The 19131-nt window shown below is 35.1% G+C and overlaps 1 gene segment (V, D, J or C); it reads left to right on the top strand.

Moving 5' to 3' along the window:
• The first annotated feature begins 720 nt into the window (after positions 1-720).
• LOC127538881 (T cell receptor beta variable 7-9-like) lies at positions 721-1469 on the top strand. The segment is given in 2 exon segments: positions 721-832; positions 926-1469. Coding segments are annotated over 2 exon segments (471 nt in total).
• The last annotated feature ends 17662 nt before the right edge of the window (positions 1470-19131 follow it).

Below are 19131 nucleotides of genomic sequence, written 5' to 3'. Positions count from 1 at the left end.
ATTGTGGGAACCACATGAGAAAACAGATCATGTAATTTGTAAACTATAAAATAAGGTACAGATGCTTGCTATTATTGAAAGGATGGTAAATGTCTTTGCCAGATGCAATGGTGCTAGGTACAGACACTCTCCACCATACCTTCAGCATCACGTTGGGAAATTCAGCATATGGAATCATCTATGATTTATCAGTCATTTATGGTTTGATGTCCATTCATGAGAAGATTTCTGGTGGAATTTCCTGGGGCTTTATGTTTGAGTCTTGAGTTTTTTAAAATTTTCATCAATGACTTGGATAAAGGTATAGATGGCATTTGTATCAATAATCATTATATTCTTTTGCAATGGAGGTGGGGTGGAGTGGGGATGGAAAAACCTGCTGGACTTCCAGACTCCAAAGCCTTATGGATGATGGAGGATGGAGAAGTAGGAGATACCAGACAAGTTGCCACAGGTTCAGTACAATGAAACTTATGTTAGCACTATAATACTCTCAGTTAAGTTCCTTTAGTGAATCAGAATCAGAACCCAGAGTCTAATGGAGCTCTTAGCTTCTGAGATTCAGGTGTCAGTACTTGGAATAAGGCCTCCCATTCTGAGCAGGAGATGTACTTCTCCAGATATGGAGGGAGCTCTCTGGGCTCTGGGTGGTGAATGATAGAGTGATGTCACAGATAAAAGTCATCAGTGAGAAAAAGTTAGTCACACAACTTACTTTTTTCCATTTTCTGAAGACTGGTGGTTTGAACTGATGAGATGGTCCTTTCCTGCCATGACTCTTCCATGAGTGTCAGACTCCTCTACTGGGTGGCCATTAGTCAAATGGGAGTGGGTGAGTTTCAATTATGGGAAATCCTTATTCTGGACTTCTCTCCAAGTTGGTTATAACTGGATTCTACCTCAGGGATTTTGTCTCTTTCCACAGGCCTTACAGCTGTAGGAGTCACCCAGATCCCCAGGCACCTGGTCACAAGGAAGGGCCAGAATGTGACCCTGAGATGTGATCCCATTCCTTCACACACTTCCCTGTTCTGGTACCGTCAGACTCAAAGTCGAGAGCTGGAGTTTCTCTTCTTTTTCCAGAACAATGCAGAAATGCTGAAATCAGAGTTATTGTTTGTGAAGAGATATTCAACTAAATGGCCCAAACAGTCTTTCTCCAGCCTGAAAATTCACTCCCTGGAGCCAGAGGATTCAGCCTTGTTATTCTGTGCTAGCAGTTTATACACAGTGTTACAGAGTCATCTCATCTCTGTATGCAAATCCTTATACATTTTGTCATTTCCCCAGACTCCCAACAGTCTCCCCAGGAAACCTTAACTTTTCTCTCTTTACAGAAAGACGTAAGGTTGCAGCTGCAGATATCTATCTTGAATGACGAAGATAGTCATTATTTTTAAAAATTTTATTTAAATTTTTATTCATAAAATTAAACAAGCATTTCCATAACATAGTATAATTAGAAAAGAAAGATTGCATATGAAACTGCAAATCTATTATGTATAGCTTGCTATTCCATTTAAATATATGATAAAGTCATCATGAAAGTTCCTTTCTTTTTTCCTTTTTTCTCCTTCAACACCCAAGAAATGGCTACTATTAGACACAAATATGCACATAAGAAAAATCATTCTATACACACTTGAATATGTGTCAGTTCTTTCTCTATGCAGATTGCATCTTTTGTAGTTAACTTGAGTATTTATAATAATCAAAATGACTTATTCGCTTAAAGTGGTTCTTCAAACAAAATTTTCTTCTCATAGTCCTGCTCATTTTATTCTTCATGATTTCATAGATGTCTATTCATAGTTTTCTAAGACCACTGAGTTCATAATTTCTAATGGCACAATAGTGCTCCATTACATTCATACACCACAATTTGTTCAGTCATTTTCTAATTGATGGTCATCCCCTCACTTTTCAATTCTTTCCCCCCAAAGAGAACTGCTATAAACATTTTTGTACATGTAGGTCATTTCCCCTTTTTAATGATTTCTTTGGGATACAGACTTAGTAGTGTTATTGCTAGATCAAAGAGTGTGCACAGTATTCTAACCCTTTAGTTATATAATTCCAAGTTGCTCTCCAGAAGGAATGGATCAGTCATCAGTTTTACCAGAAATACAGTAATGTTCCAATTTTTCCAAATCTTTTCCAACATTTACCATTTTCCTTTTCTGTCAATCTGAGAGGTGATACCTCAGAGTTATTTTAATTTGTATTTTTTCTAATCAATAATGATTTTTTTTTCATTTTTTAATTTGTGAAGCATTTTTTCATATGTGAAGTCACTAACACTTAAAGTTCCAGGGTGGAAAATGTTAGATGACAATAAATCGTGGAATGGCTCAGACAGCTTAGGGTACATGATAACAGCCCATAATTATTCAGCAGCAAAGTACATTACACAGACTATCTCATTTGATTCTCACAACCATGAAACAAAAGGATCATTACCTTTATCTTCTAGCAAAGGAAACTGAGGCTGAGAGAAGTTTAAAGAGGGTATGACTAGCAGGCATATAGGGCAAATTTTGAACTTAGAGTTTATGGACTTCATGACCTTTTTCCTAAAGTATCTAGCGTGGTACTCAAAGAGTTGGGGCTGGGAGAGATAAATCTGTTTCCAAAGTGGAACTGCAAAGAATTCATTAAATAACTATAACATCATTTATCAACCATTAATTTACTTAATTTAACTAATCAACCAACCATTTATCAATCTCCACTGGTATTTTTAATTCAATTCAAACAGAAAATTCAATTAAAAATCATATCTCAAGAATATTCTATGTTCCAAGCATTGTTCTTTTGTTAGGAGAAAATGTCACAGTTTCTTTCCTCAAAATTTATAATCTAATGGTTGAGGTATGGAGGATAAAATTTGTGTAAAGCATGTGCTGTGCAAGACAGTTTAAAGAGAAAGAAGAGGTCCTGATTGTTTTGAAGAATTTAATAGGGTGTAGATCACTTTTCAGGATAGCTAGGTAGTGCTAGGGGGATAGAACACTGGACCTAGAGTCAGGAGGACTCATCTTACCAAATTCAAATCCTTTCCCAACCATTCACTAGCTGTGTGACTTTGGGCAAGTTGCTTAATCCTGTTTGCCTCAGTTTCTCTTTTGTAAAATGAGCTGGTGAAGTAAATGACAAACTGTTCCAATATCTTTGCTAAGAAAACCCCAAATCAAACTTCAAAGAGTTGGAAACAACTGAAGAACAAATACTTGGGTTATGTTTATGACATTAAATTTCATCTTATCAGATTCAACCCAGTGTTTTAGCCTTTCAGAATCTTTCAACTCTTACCATCCAATTCTCAAGCTATTCCCCTTAACCAGTTGATCTAAAGGTCATCTATACCTATATCCAAGTCCTTGATGAAAAATGTCAACATAGATCCAAGCATAGAGCTCTGAAGCATTTTAATAGAGACCTCTCCCTGCCTCAGCTTCCTTTTCTATAAAATGGGGACTATGATAATAGCACCCACCTCCCAAAGTTATTGTGAGGCCCACATGAGATAACAGATCAAGGAATTTGCAAACTGTAATGTAATGTCCGGTCTAGCTCCCTGGAGGACCTCAGGATCAGTCAAAGTTAGGATTAATCAAAGTTGTTGGTCTTTAGGGGGAGAAGTGAAGGAGGCAGGCAAGCTGCCATGCGGCTTGCCAAAGATGTATCCTGGATTCTGGAGTCTGGAGTATCTTTTCTTTGCAAATCTGTTGTTCAAATAGTCCCGGTATTGTGATTTTTATTATATACCACTCCTGTCACAATCATTAATCACCATAATCCAAGCATTAAGAAATAACATTTCCATTAATTTTGAAAACAAAAAAAAAGCAGACCTTTGAAACTAAGGAGAAGACCCAAGAAACATGAGGTGGTTCCATCTCTGATTGTGCCCATCACTGAAAGAGCATGGCACTTATGGCGATTGACTCATGGTCAGCAAAAATTGTTAATGACACTGATGCAGGACTTCAAAACCCTCAAGAATCACTGGAATCCCTGAGACATGATAAGATTGTTGTAGGACTTGAAAACCTTCAGAAATTATTGGATTTTCTGAGAAATGATAACACTGTTGCAGGACTTCAAAATCTGCAGGAATCATTGGATTCCCTGACACATGAAGTAATGGACAATAGATTGGTTTTGGACTATCTCTTGGTTGTGGAAGGAGGCGTATGTGTGATTGTTATTTACATGCTCTCTATCTAGGACTTCTGGAAATCTTTTACAACACCATGTTGATTTATATTGTTTGTTATATCACTACTTGCATGTGCAATTTGTGTTTGTTACATCACACTGAGCCTGCACCAATGGTGAAGAGAGCCATCACATCACCACTTCATCTAAATATATATAGAGAGCCATTATTTCACAACGAATAGGTAATTAGCCTTAAGTATTCTGCTGTCTGATTCAAGCATACCTTTTTGGAGTTTCCGTCCTCTACACTACATGTACAGATACTAGCTATGATAAGATGGTAAATGTCTTTGCCAGTGTGCACTGTTAGTGCTAGGTACAGAGACTCTCTTAGCATTCACCATACTTTCAGCATCACTTTGGGAAATTCAGCACATGGTATCATCCATGATCTATCAGTCATTTATGGTTCGATGTCAATTCATGAGGAGATTTCTGTTAGAATTCCCTGGGGCTCTGTGTTTGGGTCTGAGTTTTTAAAAATTTTCATCAATGACTTAGATAAAGGTATAGATGACATTTGTATCATCATTATAGCCTCATGCAATGGGGGTGAGGTGGGGTGGGGATGGAAGAACCTGCAGGACTTCCAGTCTCCAAAGCCTTATGGATGATGGAAGATAAAGAAGAAGAAGATACCAGACAAGTTTTCAGCTATAGGTTCACTACAATCAAATTTATATGAGCACTATAGTACTCTCAGTTATGTCCCCTTAGTGAACCAGAATCAGAATGCAGAGCTTAATAAAACTCAACTTCTGGGGTTCACATATCAGCACTTGCAACAAGGCCTCTGATTCTGAGCAGGAAATGTACCTCTCCAGATATAGAGGGAACTCGCTAGGCTATGGATGTTGAATGATAGCGTGATGTCACTGACAAAAATCATCAGTGAGAAAAAGTTAGCCACACAACTTACTTTATTCCATTTTCTGAAGACTGGTGGTTTGAACTGATGAGATGGTCCCTTCCTGCCATGACTCTTCCATGAGCATCAGATTCCTCTACTGGGTGGCCATTAGCCTAATGGGAGTGGATGAGTTTCAAGTTATGAGAAATTCTTATTCTGGACTTGTCTCTAAGTTGGTTCTAACTGGGTTCTATCTTAAGGATTTCGTTTATTCCCACAGGCCTTACAGCTGTGAGAGTCACCCAGATCCCCAGGCACTTGGTCACAAGGAAGGACCAGAATGTGACCCTGAGATGTGATCCCATTCCTTCACACACTGCCCTGTTCTGGTACCGTCAGACTCAAGGTCAAGAGCTGGAATTTCTCTTTTACTTGAGGAACAATGAAATGGTGGAGGAGGCACAGTTATTGTTCTTGAAGAGATATTCAACTAAATGGCCCAAACAGTCCTTCTCCAGCTTGAAAATTCACTCCCTGGAACCAGAGGACTCAGCCTTGTTATTCTGTGCTAGCAGTTTATACACCGTGTTAAAGAGTCATCTCATCTCTGTATGTAAATGTTCATACATTTTTTCATTTCCCCAGACTCCCAACGGTCTCTTCAGGAGCCTCAACATCTCTCCTTACAGGAAAACCTGAGGTTGCAGCTGCAGATGCCTACCATGAATGAAGAAGCTAGTCATTAACTCTTAAAGTTCCAGGTATAATATTAGATGATAATCACTCTTATACCTGGAATGACTTAGAAAGCTCAGGGTGTATGATAACAACCAAGAATTAATCAGTACTTTACAATTTGTAAAGTACTTTCTACATAGTCAGTGTCATTTGATTCTCACAATAGCCCTAAGACATAAGAAATAATATTAGAAAAATTTAAAGATGGTTAGACTACTAGCAAACTTTTGAGGCAGATTTTGAACTCAGAGTTTCTGCATTTTATGTCCTTTCTATTGAAGCACCCAATTGTGGTAGCGAAAGATCTGAGGCAGGAATAAATCTGTTCCACAAGTGAAGCTGCAAGGAATTCATTAGTTTCATATGATAGCATTCATCAATCTTCACTGATATTTTCAGTACAACTAAAAATGAAAATTCAATGTTAAAAATCACATTAAGTGCCTATTATGTGCCAATGATAATGCTTGTGTTAGGGGAAAGGTGGCAATCTCTATCCTCAAAAAATTATAATAATTGAAGTTATGGAGGGTAAAATATGTGCAAAAGTATACATTGTATATGGTGAATGCAAATGTATATGGTGAACAAAAAGAGTGAGAATGTTATGTTGTGATCTACATTCAGTTCTCACAGTCCTCTCTCTAGGTGTCAATGGCGCCCTTCATCATAAGATCATTGGAACTAGCCATCAATCATCTCATTGTTGGAAAGAGTCACATTCATCAGAATTGATCATCATATAATATTGATACTGCCATGTACAATGATCTTCTGGTTCTGCTCGTTTCACTTAACATCAGTTCATCTCCAGGCTTTTCTAAAATCATCTTCCTGATCATTTCTTATAGAACAATATTCCAAAGCATTCATATACCATAATAACTAATGAAAAGGGCTGCCACAAACATTTTTGCACATGTAGATCCCTTTTCCTCCTTTAAGATCTCTCTGGGATATAATTCCAGTAGAAACACTGCTAGCTCAAAGGGTATAGGGTTTTTTTTTTTTTTTTTTTTTTTTTTTTTTTAGCATAGTTTCAAATCGCTCTCCAGAATGGGTGGATCCATTCACAGTTCCAACAACAATGTATCAGTGTTCCACTTTTCCCACATCTCCTCCAACATTTGTCATTACCTTTTCCTGTCAGTTTGGCCAATCTGACAGGTGTGTAGTGGTATCTCAGAGTTGTCTTAATTTGCATTTCTCTGATCAATTGTCATTTGAGTATCTTTTCATATGACTACAAACAGTTTCAATTTCTTTACCTAAAAATTGTCTGTTCATATCCTTTGACCATTTATCAATTGGAGAATGGCTTGAATTATTTCTTATAAATTTAAGTCAATTCTATATATATTTTAGAAATTAGGCCTTTATCAAAACTTTTGAATGTAAAAATATTTTTCCCAGTTTATTGCTTCCCTTTTCATCTTGTCAGCATTAGTTTTGTTTGTACAAAAGCTTTTTAACTTAATATAATCAAAATTATCTATTTTGTGATCAATAATGATCTCTAGTTCTTTTTTTGGTCCCCGATTGCTTCTTCCTCTGCAGATCTGAGAGATAAACTATCCTATATTCTTCTAATTTGTTTATAATTATTCTTTATATCTAGATCATGAGCCCATTATGACCTTATCTTAGTATACGCTGTTATGTGTGGATGAATGCCTTGTTCTGCCATATTAGTTTCCAATTTTCCCAGCAGTTTTTGTCAAACAGGAAATTCTTATCCCCCAAACTGGGGTCTTTGGGTTTATCAAACACTAGATTGCTATAGTCATTGATTATTTTGTTCTGGGACTCTAACTTATTCCACTGATCGACTGTTCTATTTCTTAGCCAGTACTAAGTGGTTTTGATGACCTCTGCTTTATAATATAGTTTTAGATCTGGTACAGCTAAATAGATGAATTTTGTTATTATTTCTAGATCCATAAAATAGTTTCTTGGGAGTTTGATTAGTATAGCACTAAATAAGTAGATTAATTTAGATAGTATTGTCATCTTTATTATATTTACTCAACTATATCCAACTACTTGGTATTTTTCCAATTGTCTAGATTTTACTTTATTTGTTTGTAAAGTGCTTTCTAGTTTTGCTCATATAGTTCCTAACTTTCCCTTGGCAGATAGATTCCCAAATATTTTATCCTATAGACAATTATTTTAAGTTGAATTTCTCTTTGTATCTCTTGCTGTTGGGTTTTGTTTGTGATTTATAAAAATTCTGATGATTTATGTGGATTTATTTTGTATCCTGCAACTTTTCTAAAATTGTGGATTATTTCTAATAGCTTTTTAGTTGATTCTCTAGGGTTCTCTAAGTATATCATCCTATCATCTGCAAAAAGGGATAATTTGGTTTCTTTATTACCTACTCTAATTCCTTTAAATTCCTTTTCTTCTCTTATTGCCAAAGCTAGTATTTCTAATATAATATTGAATAGTAATGGTGATAATGGGCAACCTTGTTTCACTCCTGATTTTGTTGGGAATAGTTCCAATTTATCCTCATTACATATGATGCTAACTGATGATTTTAAATAGATGCTACTGACTATTTTAAGGAAAAGCCTGTTTATTCCTATATTTTCTAGTGTTTTTAATAGGAATGGATGTTGGATTTTATCAAATGCTTTTTCTGCATCTATTGAGATAATCATATGGTTTTTTAAATTTGGTTATCGATAAAGTCAATTATGCTAATAGTTTTCCTAACATTGAGCCAGTCCTGCATTCCTGGTATGAATCCTATTTGGTCATTTTGTATTATCCTGGGGATGATTTTCTGTAATTTCTTTGCTAATATTTTAATTAAGATTTTTGCATCAATATTCATTGGTGAGATTGGTCTATAATTTTCTTCCTCTGTTTTTGTCTTACCTGTATCAGTACTATGTCTATGTCAATATATAAATATTTTTAGAAGAATTGCACATGTTTAACCTACATCAGTTTGCCTGCTGTCTTAGGGAGGGATGAAGAAAAGGGGAAAAATTAGAACACAAGGTTTTGCAAAGATGAATATTGAAAACTATCTTTGTGTGTATTTGGAAAAATAAAATAGTATTAAAAAAGAATGTAAAAAAAGAATATAGTTTTGATTTTCTTAGTCATAGAGATAGTACCTACACAGGGAACTGTTTGCTCTTTATTATGAGATACCATATTGAATTTCAATAGCTCCAGCCTGACTCATCAAACTAAATGATTTATAGAGAAAATGGAAAATGAACAAAGGAAAAAACAACTTTTTCTGACAAAAGTTTTGAACTGATATAAGATAATTGTCTCAATGAACAGGTCAAAGAATCCTGAAAAAGCCCCAGTCTGAAAATGCTGATGATAACAAACACATTTATAGAATTTTAAGATTTATAAAGTATTTTACACATAATGTCAATTTTCTTCTCAACAAGATAAATTCTATTATTATCTCAATTTTACAGATGAGGAAACTAAGGTAAAGATAGATTAAAGTTACTTGCCCAGAGTCACGCAGATAGTGAGAATCTGAGAGTGATTTTGAATTCAGATCTTCTTGATTCTAGATCCAGTACTATTTCTACTACTTTGTCTAACTAACATCAAAACAGTCTTTTTGCCAAATTAGTTAAAAACATAAATTTATTTGCAGAATGTCATGGAGGAAGATAGATGAAAATTGTTGTTCAATGTGTCTGATTCTTTGTGACCCCATTTGGGGTTTCCTTGGTAAGATACTGTAATGAATGGTTTGCCATTTACTTTTCTGGTTCATTTTATAGACAAGGACACCAGGATTAAGTGGCTTTCCCAAGCTCACATAGTAAGTGTGAATTCTCATATTTATAAATCATACTCATATTTGTAACTCATGTTTATGAGTTCAAAGACAGTGTCAACTAGCTAGTAAGTAGTCTTATGAGTAATATGTAAGTAACATGAGTCTGAGTAGCTCTGGATCTTACACTCCATGTTCTGTCATCTAACTGCCACAGTAGAAAAGTACAAATATCTTATTTTACACAAGGCAGTACAGGAGAAAATTGCTTGTAAGATGTGATATAATAGATATCATCCATTAAATATATGATGTAGCAATAGCAAAAGATAGCACATACACACTATAATAGGACAGAATGGAAAAGGCCAGTCTGGTGGATCAATTTTATGACTGGAATAGAATGAAACATTCACAGTCCATCTAACCATCAATAAAAGGAAGTTCATCTAAGCAAAACAGAGGAAAGGCAATCATAGAAATGAAAGGGTATTTATCAGGGACATAGATGATTAAACTCAGCAGATTCTTCTATCCTGCTCATACTGTTAGTGTGGAGGTACAGCAAGGACTTCAGACCCTAATATCTTGACTCTTTTTGTATCACCCAAATCAGGAAGCGACATAAAAACCCTGAGCCTAAGTCTGCTGAACAAATTGAAACTTGAAGATAGTTTATATACCTTTAAGAAAATGTGTCCTAACTTGTTAGGATCAGACCTTATATTCAACATAAGCAACCGATGCATAATAAGGATGACTTATGGAATATTAAAGATCTAGCTGGGAGGCTCTAGCCCACAAAATTATGGTAGAAAATGGTCAATAACACACAAAATAAAAAGATTTCCATCTGAGCTATGAGAGCAGGATATCTATGTTTATGAGACTACAGATCAAGCAAATGTTGAAAAATTTTCTCTTTCTTTTCTATTCTTTTTTTTGGGGGGGAGGGGAGGAAGGATGAGGGAAAGTTAAGGACTTGCCCAGGGTCACCTATCTATTAAGTGTTACGTATCTGATGTCAGATTTGAACTCAGGTTCTCATGATTTTAGGACTGGTATGCTAAACACTGCACCATCTAACTGACCCAAAGATTTTTGATAAACATAATATCACAAGCAAAGAGATCTCAGTATTCTTTCTCAATCAAGATATGATAAGATTGCTGAAATGCCCTTCTCAGCAGTAGGAACTTCCTGTTTAAAAAAGTCATTATCTAATTATAGTACTCTTTCAATGTGCAGTATGGGAACTGGGAAAGCCCAAGAGTGATGAAACAAAGGTAAATTATCAGTTAAACCTAATAATAAAAATTATTTAGAAATGAAACATCCGAAATATTAAGAAACCCAGAGCTAAAAGTAAAAATAGGTTAGCCAGGGCTTCTTAATTTTTTTTCCACTCGCAACCCTTTTCACCCGAGAAAATTTTTGCATAACCTTGAATATACAGTATCTAAATCAAGCATTTACTGATAATAAATCAGTTTCCAGAGCCCAATGTTCAGTTTTGAAACCCCATATAGGATCACAAACCACAGTTTAAGAAGCTGAGGGTTACAGAAAGTGAATTGTATTACAAAATAACAATACAGTAATACTTATGTTAGTGAAGAAAATGTACTCCACAGACATATTGCAGGAGTCTTCAAAATTAGAGCTAGGAATTATGTCTTGAGACTTTGTTACAGTGTATTTGATAAAGGGGAGTTATGTTATAAAATGAAAGCACTAAATGTTAGCTATGTTAGCAATTTGAATCCAGGAAGTAAAGATTTTTTTCTATTCTATCAAGACATAAATATAATATCTGCATGAGGGGACTAGTGTTCTTATTAAAAGATACCATAACATAGTTTCAATAATTCCATTCTGATTATTTAACCAAATAACTTACAGTAAAAAATGGGAAAGGGACAAATGAAAAGATGAAGGCATACCATTTTAGATGTCAATTATGTTGAATGTCAGAAGGGGAAAAGTCAGTAACACTGAAATGTAAAAGTAAAGTCTTTTCATAAATATAGAAAGAATTCTTTATCTTAGAATATGTTGGAGACTGGAATAAGTCATTTGTGTAAGAAAAAGCCAGAACTAATACTGATCCTCCAAACTCAGGCTGTCTTCATATTTTTATCCCCAAATATCATTTGCATAAGGCCCCAGTGGAAATCTGATAAATCTTCATGAAGAATACTAGTTTCTCTGACTGATGGGAACTGACTTCCTTCTGAATTAGACTTACTCAACCTTAAAGTCTATACTCCTCCTACCTTTTTCCTAGGGGTCACATAACTCAAAGTCAAGGCTTTGAGGAAGTTAAAGAGAGTTTTCAACAAGCATGAGGATCACTGCCCTGGGTGAAAGAACACAATAGCATTACAGTTGAAAAGAACACTCTAACACCCAGTTAAGATGGAAACTAGTGTTGGTAAAGTTGATAAATATTTAGCTAGTTGTTTAGTCACATATTGTGTAAGTTATTACTTGGGAAATCTGCTCAAGTCTATATTATTGGTGACTTCATTGTTGAGACCATTGTTTTAGCAAAGCCACAGCTACATGTTTCACTTCACTCCCTAATCTCTAGTCATCTTCTCCTAACCAATTGCATTATCACTCCCTTCCACATTCTCACCCCCTTCTGATTTCTGGAATCTTAAACCACAATCAAAACAATTGCACAATTATTCCCGGATTGGGTGTGTCAATTTATCCTTTCTTCACCAACTCTGTAAGTTCTTAAACCAAAGTGCTTTTCCTTGGTCAAGACTTTCTCATAATGTTATCAGCAGTAGATGTTTATCATTTTCTTCTTCATCATCATTACTGTAATCTTCTTCCTTAAAGACAGGAACAGTTTTTGCTTTTGTATTTGTATCCTTATTACTCCACCGTCTATGAAAATAGCTCATCCCTATCTGAATTTCCAGTATTTGATGATTCTTCCCTTTTTACTCTGTCAAATCTTTCCATCCTCCAACCTCCTGACATGTCAGAATTTACTCATATCTCTTTAGATTCTTTTTTGTGCTCTTTGAAACATTTCTTCTATTATTTTAGGGAACATTGTAATATTTTAGTTTACCTGGCAATCTAGATGGAAGATTTGTGGGTCTCTGTTACTGTTATTTTGTCCTGTAAGATGAAGATAAATACTTTGTGCATTCATAAGTGATATTTGGTATTAAAGGAAATACAAATTGTAATATACATATATAACAACACATAGTAATTATAATATTAAAATAATGGATTCTTCATTTTTCAACAATGACAAAAATGAATCCTTTGTGTAAATTTGTTTACTTAAAAATAATACTAGTGATAATTAATCATTCCAATCTTTTGAATAATTTTCTATGGAGATTTTTGTCATTGGTTTTAAGGTTTCATTTGATTTTTCCCACAGGTCCCAATTAATAAGCAAAAAGTTTTATTTGCTTAATCCTATCATAATTTGATATATCTCTTGTATTGTTGTATTGTTATCCATTTTTTTAAGGATCCATAATGGAAATCTCAGACCAAAGCAGCCATCTTCAATAGCCTTGACAGGTACTTTGGGTTTTGATTGAAGAGAATAATGCTATTAGCCAATGACTTTAAAAAAATCATGGGATTATAAATTTATAGCTAAGATTTAGATGGGACTTCAGAGACTATTTAGTAGCCCCCTCCTCTTTTTTCTAGACCAGTATCTAAGGGTCACAGAGGTTAAATGATTGCCTAGAATCATATAGCTAATAAATGTTTGGAATTAGAATTGAACTCAAAAGATTCTTTCTGATTCCACCTAGTATTCTATTCACTGTGCCCTTCGATGCCCATAAAGCTGTGATGTAGCTTTAGTAAACTATATCTACTTTCTCACCCTCCAAATTATTTTGAAAAATTCACGATCTGTTAATAATTGATTCATCATCCCATGACAATAAAGCACCCATCTTCAGGTCTTATAGATTCCTTCTAATCGCATCTTTGTTTGGGACATAGTGCTTAGTGTGGTGCCTTGCAAGTAATTGATATTTGATAAATGCTAAATGAATGAATAAATGTTGAGTGAATTAATGAATTGCTAAAATTCTTACTGCAGTGGCCCTCAGTTATTTTTATTAATATTTCAAGTATTCTCTCCATGTTATTGACCCATCTTTGAGCCAACAAGTTTATATATTCTTTTTTTATGCCTCACTCCACTTGATCTTGTGCAGACTTTAGAACAGCTTTCCATTTTTCTATTTGAATAGGGCAGCTTGGGCTTATTTCCAGGTACTGATTCCAGCTAGTCCTCTTTTTCTCTTCAACTTGATCTGGAGCAGAAATTAGACTCTGATGTTAGTTGTGTTTGTTTGTTTGTTTGTTTGTTTGTTTTTTTTTTTTTTTGGTTGCTTGCTACCTAAGAGCACAGCTCTTGAAAAGGGAGGTCATTTTAAACTGTGTCCTTGAGAGAGAGAGAGAGAGAGTGTGTGTGTGTGTGTCTATCTGTATGGCTTAGTTTGACAGGGACTTTAAGGGAACGGGCATTTTGCCAAATTAGGAGACGGAAGTCTACATGATAGAAATGGCAATTTCTGTGATGAAAAGAATATCTCTAAGAAAGTCAAGTCAAACATATTTGGATGGATTTTTTTTGTCAAAATCTGAGATTTAATTAGTATGAGGAACTGCCCTCGAGAACACCCCCCACCCCCCAATGCAGCTTAGCAAGTGATCTACAGTTTATAATGTTAGATAATTGCTTGGAATGATAAGAAATCATATTACTTGGCCAGGGTCACACAGCCAGTATATGTCAGAAGCCAGACAAATGAGAATTCCTGACTCCTGGGTCCTTTGGAAGTTTATAATATAAAAAGGTGCACAATTCTCATTTATTTGGTATTTGCAAGATATTTTCTTCCCAACAACCCTGTGAGGTAGGTAAGACTGGTATTATTTTTATTTTATAAAGAAGAAAATGTTTGGAGATGGTTAAATGACTTGCTTAGGGTCACATAGCTAGGGTCAGAGAGGAAATACACACAGCATTCTGCTTACTATGAGTCCAAGTCTTTCCATGAAATGATGTTTCCTCTTATGTAAGTTCAGTTAAGAGAACATTAATAGAAAAAACCATTTACTGCCAGTGAGAAGAACTAATACAGAGCAACTTTCTCATCCTGACAGCATAATGACACTTTTGTTGCAGTTAGAGGTTGATGGGCATGATTTCTGAGAGATTGAGGGTAGAAATCTTTATCTTCAAAGCATCTAGCTCAATGTTTCAAATATAGAAGTTTAATAAATATTTGCTAAACTCAACCAAATTGAATTGGAGCATATCTCAGAAGGAAATGGATTATCACTATTATAAATTTTATGATTTTCTCAATTTTTTGTTGTCCAGTCATATCTAATTCTTTGTGACCTCATTTGAAGTTTCCTTGGCAAAGATGTTGGAGTGGTCTGCATGTCTTTCTCCTGGTCATTTTATTGATGAGGAAACTGACGCAAACAGGTTCGAATGACTTGTTTAGGATCCCACAGCTAGTAACTGAGGCTGGATTTGAACTCCTAAAGATGAATATTTATAACTTTAGATCTGGTGCTCCATCCAACTGCCCCAGCACCACCTTTTTATTTGCATATATTTACTTTTGTTGCTTGTCCCTAATGAACAGTTTATCAGTAGTTTTTTTTTTTTTTAATAGCTTTTTATTTACAAGTTATATGCATGGGTAATTTTACAGCATTGACAATTGCCAAACCTTTTGTTCCAATTTTTCCCCTCCTTCCTCCCACCCCCTCCCCTAGATGGCAGGATGACCAGTAGATGTTAAATACATTAAAATACAAATTAAATACAAAATAAGTATACATGACCAAACCATTATTTTGCTGTACAAAAAGAATCAGACTCTGAAATATTGTACAATTAGCCTGTGTAGGAAATCCAAAATGCAGGCAGGCAAAAATGTATTGGGAATTCAGTGTAATGGTTCTTAGTCATCTCCCAGAGTTCTTTCACTGGGCGTAGCTGGTTCAGTTCATTACTGCTCCATTGGAACTGATTTGATTCATCTCATTGCTGAAGATGGCCGCTTCCATCAGAATTGATCATCATATAGTATTGTTGTTGAGGTATATAATGATCTCCTGGCCCTGCTTGTTTCACTCATTACCTGTAGTTTTAAGACTAAATATCATCCCAGTCTTTATAGCTGGATCTCAGCTATACAATCCTAACATCACCAGACACTAAGTCATCACACTTTTTGGCATTTGGAAGAAGCCAAGCCTGAGGACACTGGTACAATCCTTAGCTAGAATTTTCAATACCAATATAAGGATTACCTCAAAAGTTCAAAGACAGCAATAAATTCTAGCAACTAGAACATCACACTGTGGAACTAGTCTAGTTATAGGCTGCAGCTTCTATCCCAATATAGGGAAATTGCTGATTGAGAAAAATAATTTTTTCTCCTTTTCCTACCTTTCTCTTTTAATTATGTCAGCTGGCAACAGAGAAACCTTTTAAAACAGGCAAAAACAAAACCAAAAATCCGACCTCAAAACAAAAAGCTTAGAGCAATAAAACATAAATCACAGATTTTTCTTTCTTTCTTCTTTTTTTTTTTTAATAAACTATTAGACCTCTAAAATGTGATTTAAAAAAATGATCATTTTAATGAAAGGCAGTATTTTTTTAAAGTATAAACTGCCCATGCTGAAACTATCATTCAATTTTTTACTGCTGGACTTCTTACACTCTTTCCTCTACCCTTGTTCTATCTTTCAACTCTGGTTTTAGCTTCATAATTGATAGAGTAGCCTTTTCTCTTCCTAATTTGGTGTCCATAAAATCTCTAGTGTCATCCACATAACAGCTCTTAGTCAGACCTGATTCTCATATCCCAAGTTCTTTGGCATTCTGGTAGAAGATTGTCTGAGGCTACTATCTTCCCTCAACTGACATATTAAGACCAAAGACAACTAGAGAATTTCCTGCACTTTCCCACCATGGACAGAAGCACACAAAGATATCTCATGTTAACCATTATACTTTTAATATGCAGATGTTTGAAAAAATTCTCAATAATAGGAAAAGGGATTTTAACTTACTTTTTCACAAAGTAACTCAGCACTTAAAGATGGCCATCTTCTAATTTTGCTTCCCTCCCACCCCTTTCCTTCCTCCAATCCTACCAATTCTCCTTGAATTTTAGACTTGCAAAAAGAGCTAGAGATTATATCTCCCAACTTTCTTATTTTGCAATTGAGGGAAAATATTTTAGAGTAGGTAAAAGGGACATCCGAGAAGCTTAGGTTATGGGATATGGAGTCACAGGATTAGATACATAGAAGTAAATGGAACTTTAGAGTTTATTTCGTTCTGGAATCCACGAACTTGGAAAGTAAAAAAATTACACTTTTATTTTCCTAACTTCCATCTAAATTTTGGTATTTCCTTCCATGTGAATTTTAAAATTTGAGAAATTTAAATTTAATTGAATATGATTTTTAAAACTTGAATATGAATTTTAAAACTGAGAAAGGCTACATAGGCTTCATTAAATTGTCAAAGGGGTCCATGTCACAAGAAAGGTTAAAAAAGTCTTCTAATTCAACAGCCTCATTAAAAAAGGTTTAACAAACCCTCACCCCCCCTTATTTGAAGGAGAAGAGAAACAAGAGGATTATATGAAGCTATTGGTCTTTTTTTTATGGACAGTTTAAAAAAATAAGTATATAACACATTTGATGTGCTATTTTCAAAGTTGACGTACTCATTTGTATTTCTCTCTGAAGTTCCTTTTATTTTTGTATGTATTTTAAAAGACAATTTAGTTCTCCTCCTCTTCTTCTTCTTCTTTTGCTCTTTTTCTTCTTGTTGTTCTTCTCCTTTTCTCCTTCTTCCTCTCTCTTCCTCCTTCTCCTCCTTTTTTTCTGACAGCACAACACTAGCTTGTCTTACCCACAACACAAATCCTTTCCTCCAACAACCTCATTTTATGACTCAGGAAATCAAGACAGGTCACAAAAGTCATAGACGATACTAAAATCTCAATCTTCTAGTGAGATATTTGCTCTCTGGAGGGCTTTACTAGATTCCTAGACCAACAGCCTTTCCCTTATATTATGTGGCTTCTCAGTGAATCATCCCTTTTTGGTCTTTTTTAAGACCTGTGTACTCTTTGTTTAGCTCCTCTGCCAGTGGCATCCCACCATTCGTTATTATCTGTATTACTTTGGGGAGCTAGATAGTGTAGTGAACAGAGCACTGGCCCTGGAGAGAGGAAGACTCATCTTCCTGAGGTCAGTTCTGGTCTCAGACACTTATTGTAAATGAGTGAGCAACAAAATTATTTTGGACAAATCATTTAAATTTAGACGTGAAATTTCTCATTTGTAAAATGAGACGTGTAGGCTGGAATCAAAGAAGTTAAACTTGGATCCACCTGCCTATCTTTGGCCAACAAAACTCCCCCATGCTGTCCCAACCAGATAATTGGAATTGGGAATATTCCATGAAATAACTAAAAAACACAATGCAAATGACTATTTAAATACAATATTGCCTAATAAAACAAAAATACAAAATAAAATACAATACAAAACTAATAAAAATATAATGGTACAATACAATTGACTTTTCTAAGTCTATATGAGGCCTGCAGGAATATTTCTGGTTGAGTTTGATACCACTGAATTAGATTACCTTTAACACCCATGTTATTGTTTAGTCATTTCTGTTTTGTCTGACTCTTCATGACCTATTTGGAGTTTTCTTGGCAAAGATACTGGAATGGTTTTCCATTTTCTTCTTCAGCCCATTTTCCATATGGGGAAACTGAGGCAAGCAGGGCTAAATAACTTGCCCAGGACCATATAGTTATAAATGTCAGAAGCTGGATTCGAATTCAGCTCTACTTGATTCCAGGCATCACTCTATACTTGATCCTATGACAATAAGTCTTTCTATTTCCAGGATCAGTCCTCTATCCACCACACTACCTAACCCCTTCAAGTTCCCTAACTGCTCTTACTCTAAAGCTATGACCACTTAAAGCAAATCCTTTATGACTTCCCACTTCTCCTTACCTGATACTGTTATACCTCCTCTTTCTCTTATTTCACATACTCTGCTTCTCATTGCCTCTCATTTCCACAAGGGGATGGTAGCAGCTTACATATTATTTTTCTTTGCAAGTCTTCCTAATTCAGATCACAGATATGATTTTGGCTTAGATGAATTTTTCTCATTTACTGACGTTAGAGGTGAAAGCTTCTTATTTGAAATGGAGGCTATGAAATGAATATAACCATTGGGTTCCATATTCTTGAGAACATGATCTTTATCCTAGAACATTAGAACAATAGGACTGAAACACTCATGAGCTAACAGACTTTCATAGAACCTATGATAATGACCCCTTAAAGAAGCATTCATCCATTTTATATTCCAGCACCTAAGCAGGGAGAGTTGCTTTGGGGTCCATGTCTTTTTCTTCTATCTCATAATTTGTAATCTTCTCATTTTAAGTAGTTGGTATTAGAACATAAT

Source organism: Antechinus flavipes, chromosome 5 (assembly GCF_016432865.1).
Source record: "Antechinus flavipes isolate AdamAnt ecotype Samford, QLD, Australia chromosome 5, AdamAnt_v2, whole genome shotgun sequence".
NCBI classification, from domain to species: domain Eukaryota; kingdom Metazoa; phylum Chordata; class Mammalia; order Dasyuromorphia; family Dasyuridae; genus Antechinus; species Antechinus flavipes.
This window is presented reverse-complemented; position numbering and strand designations above follow the sequence as displayed.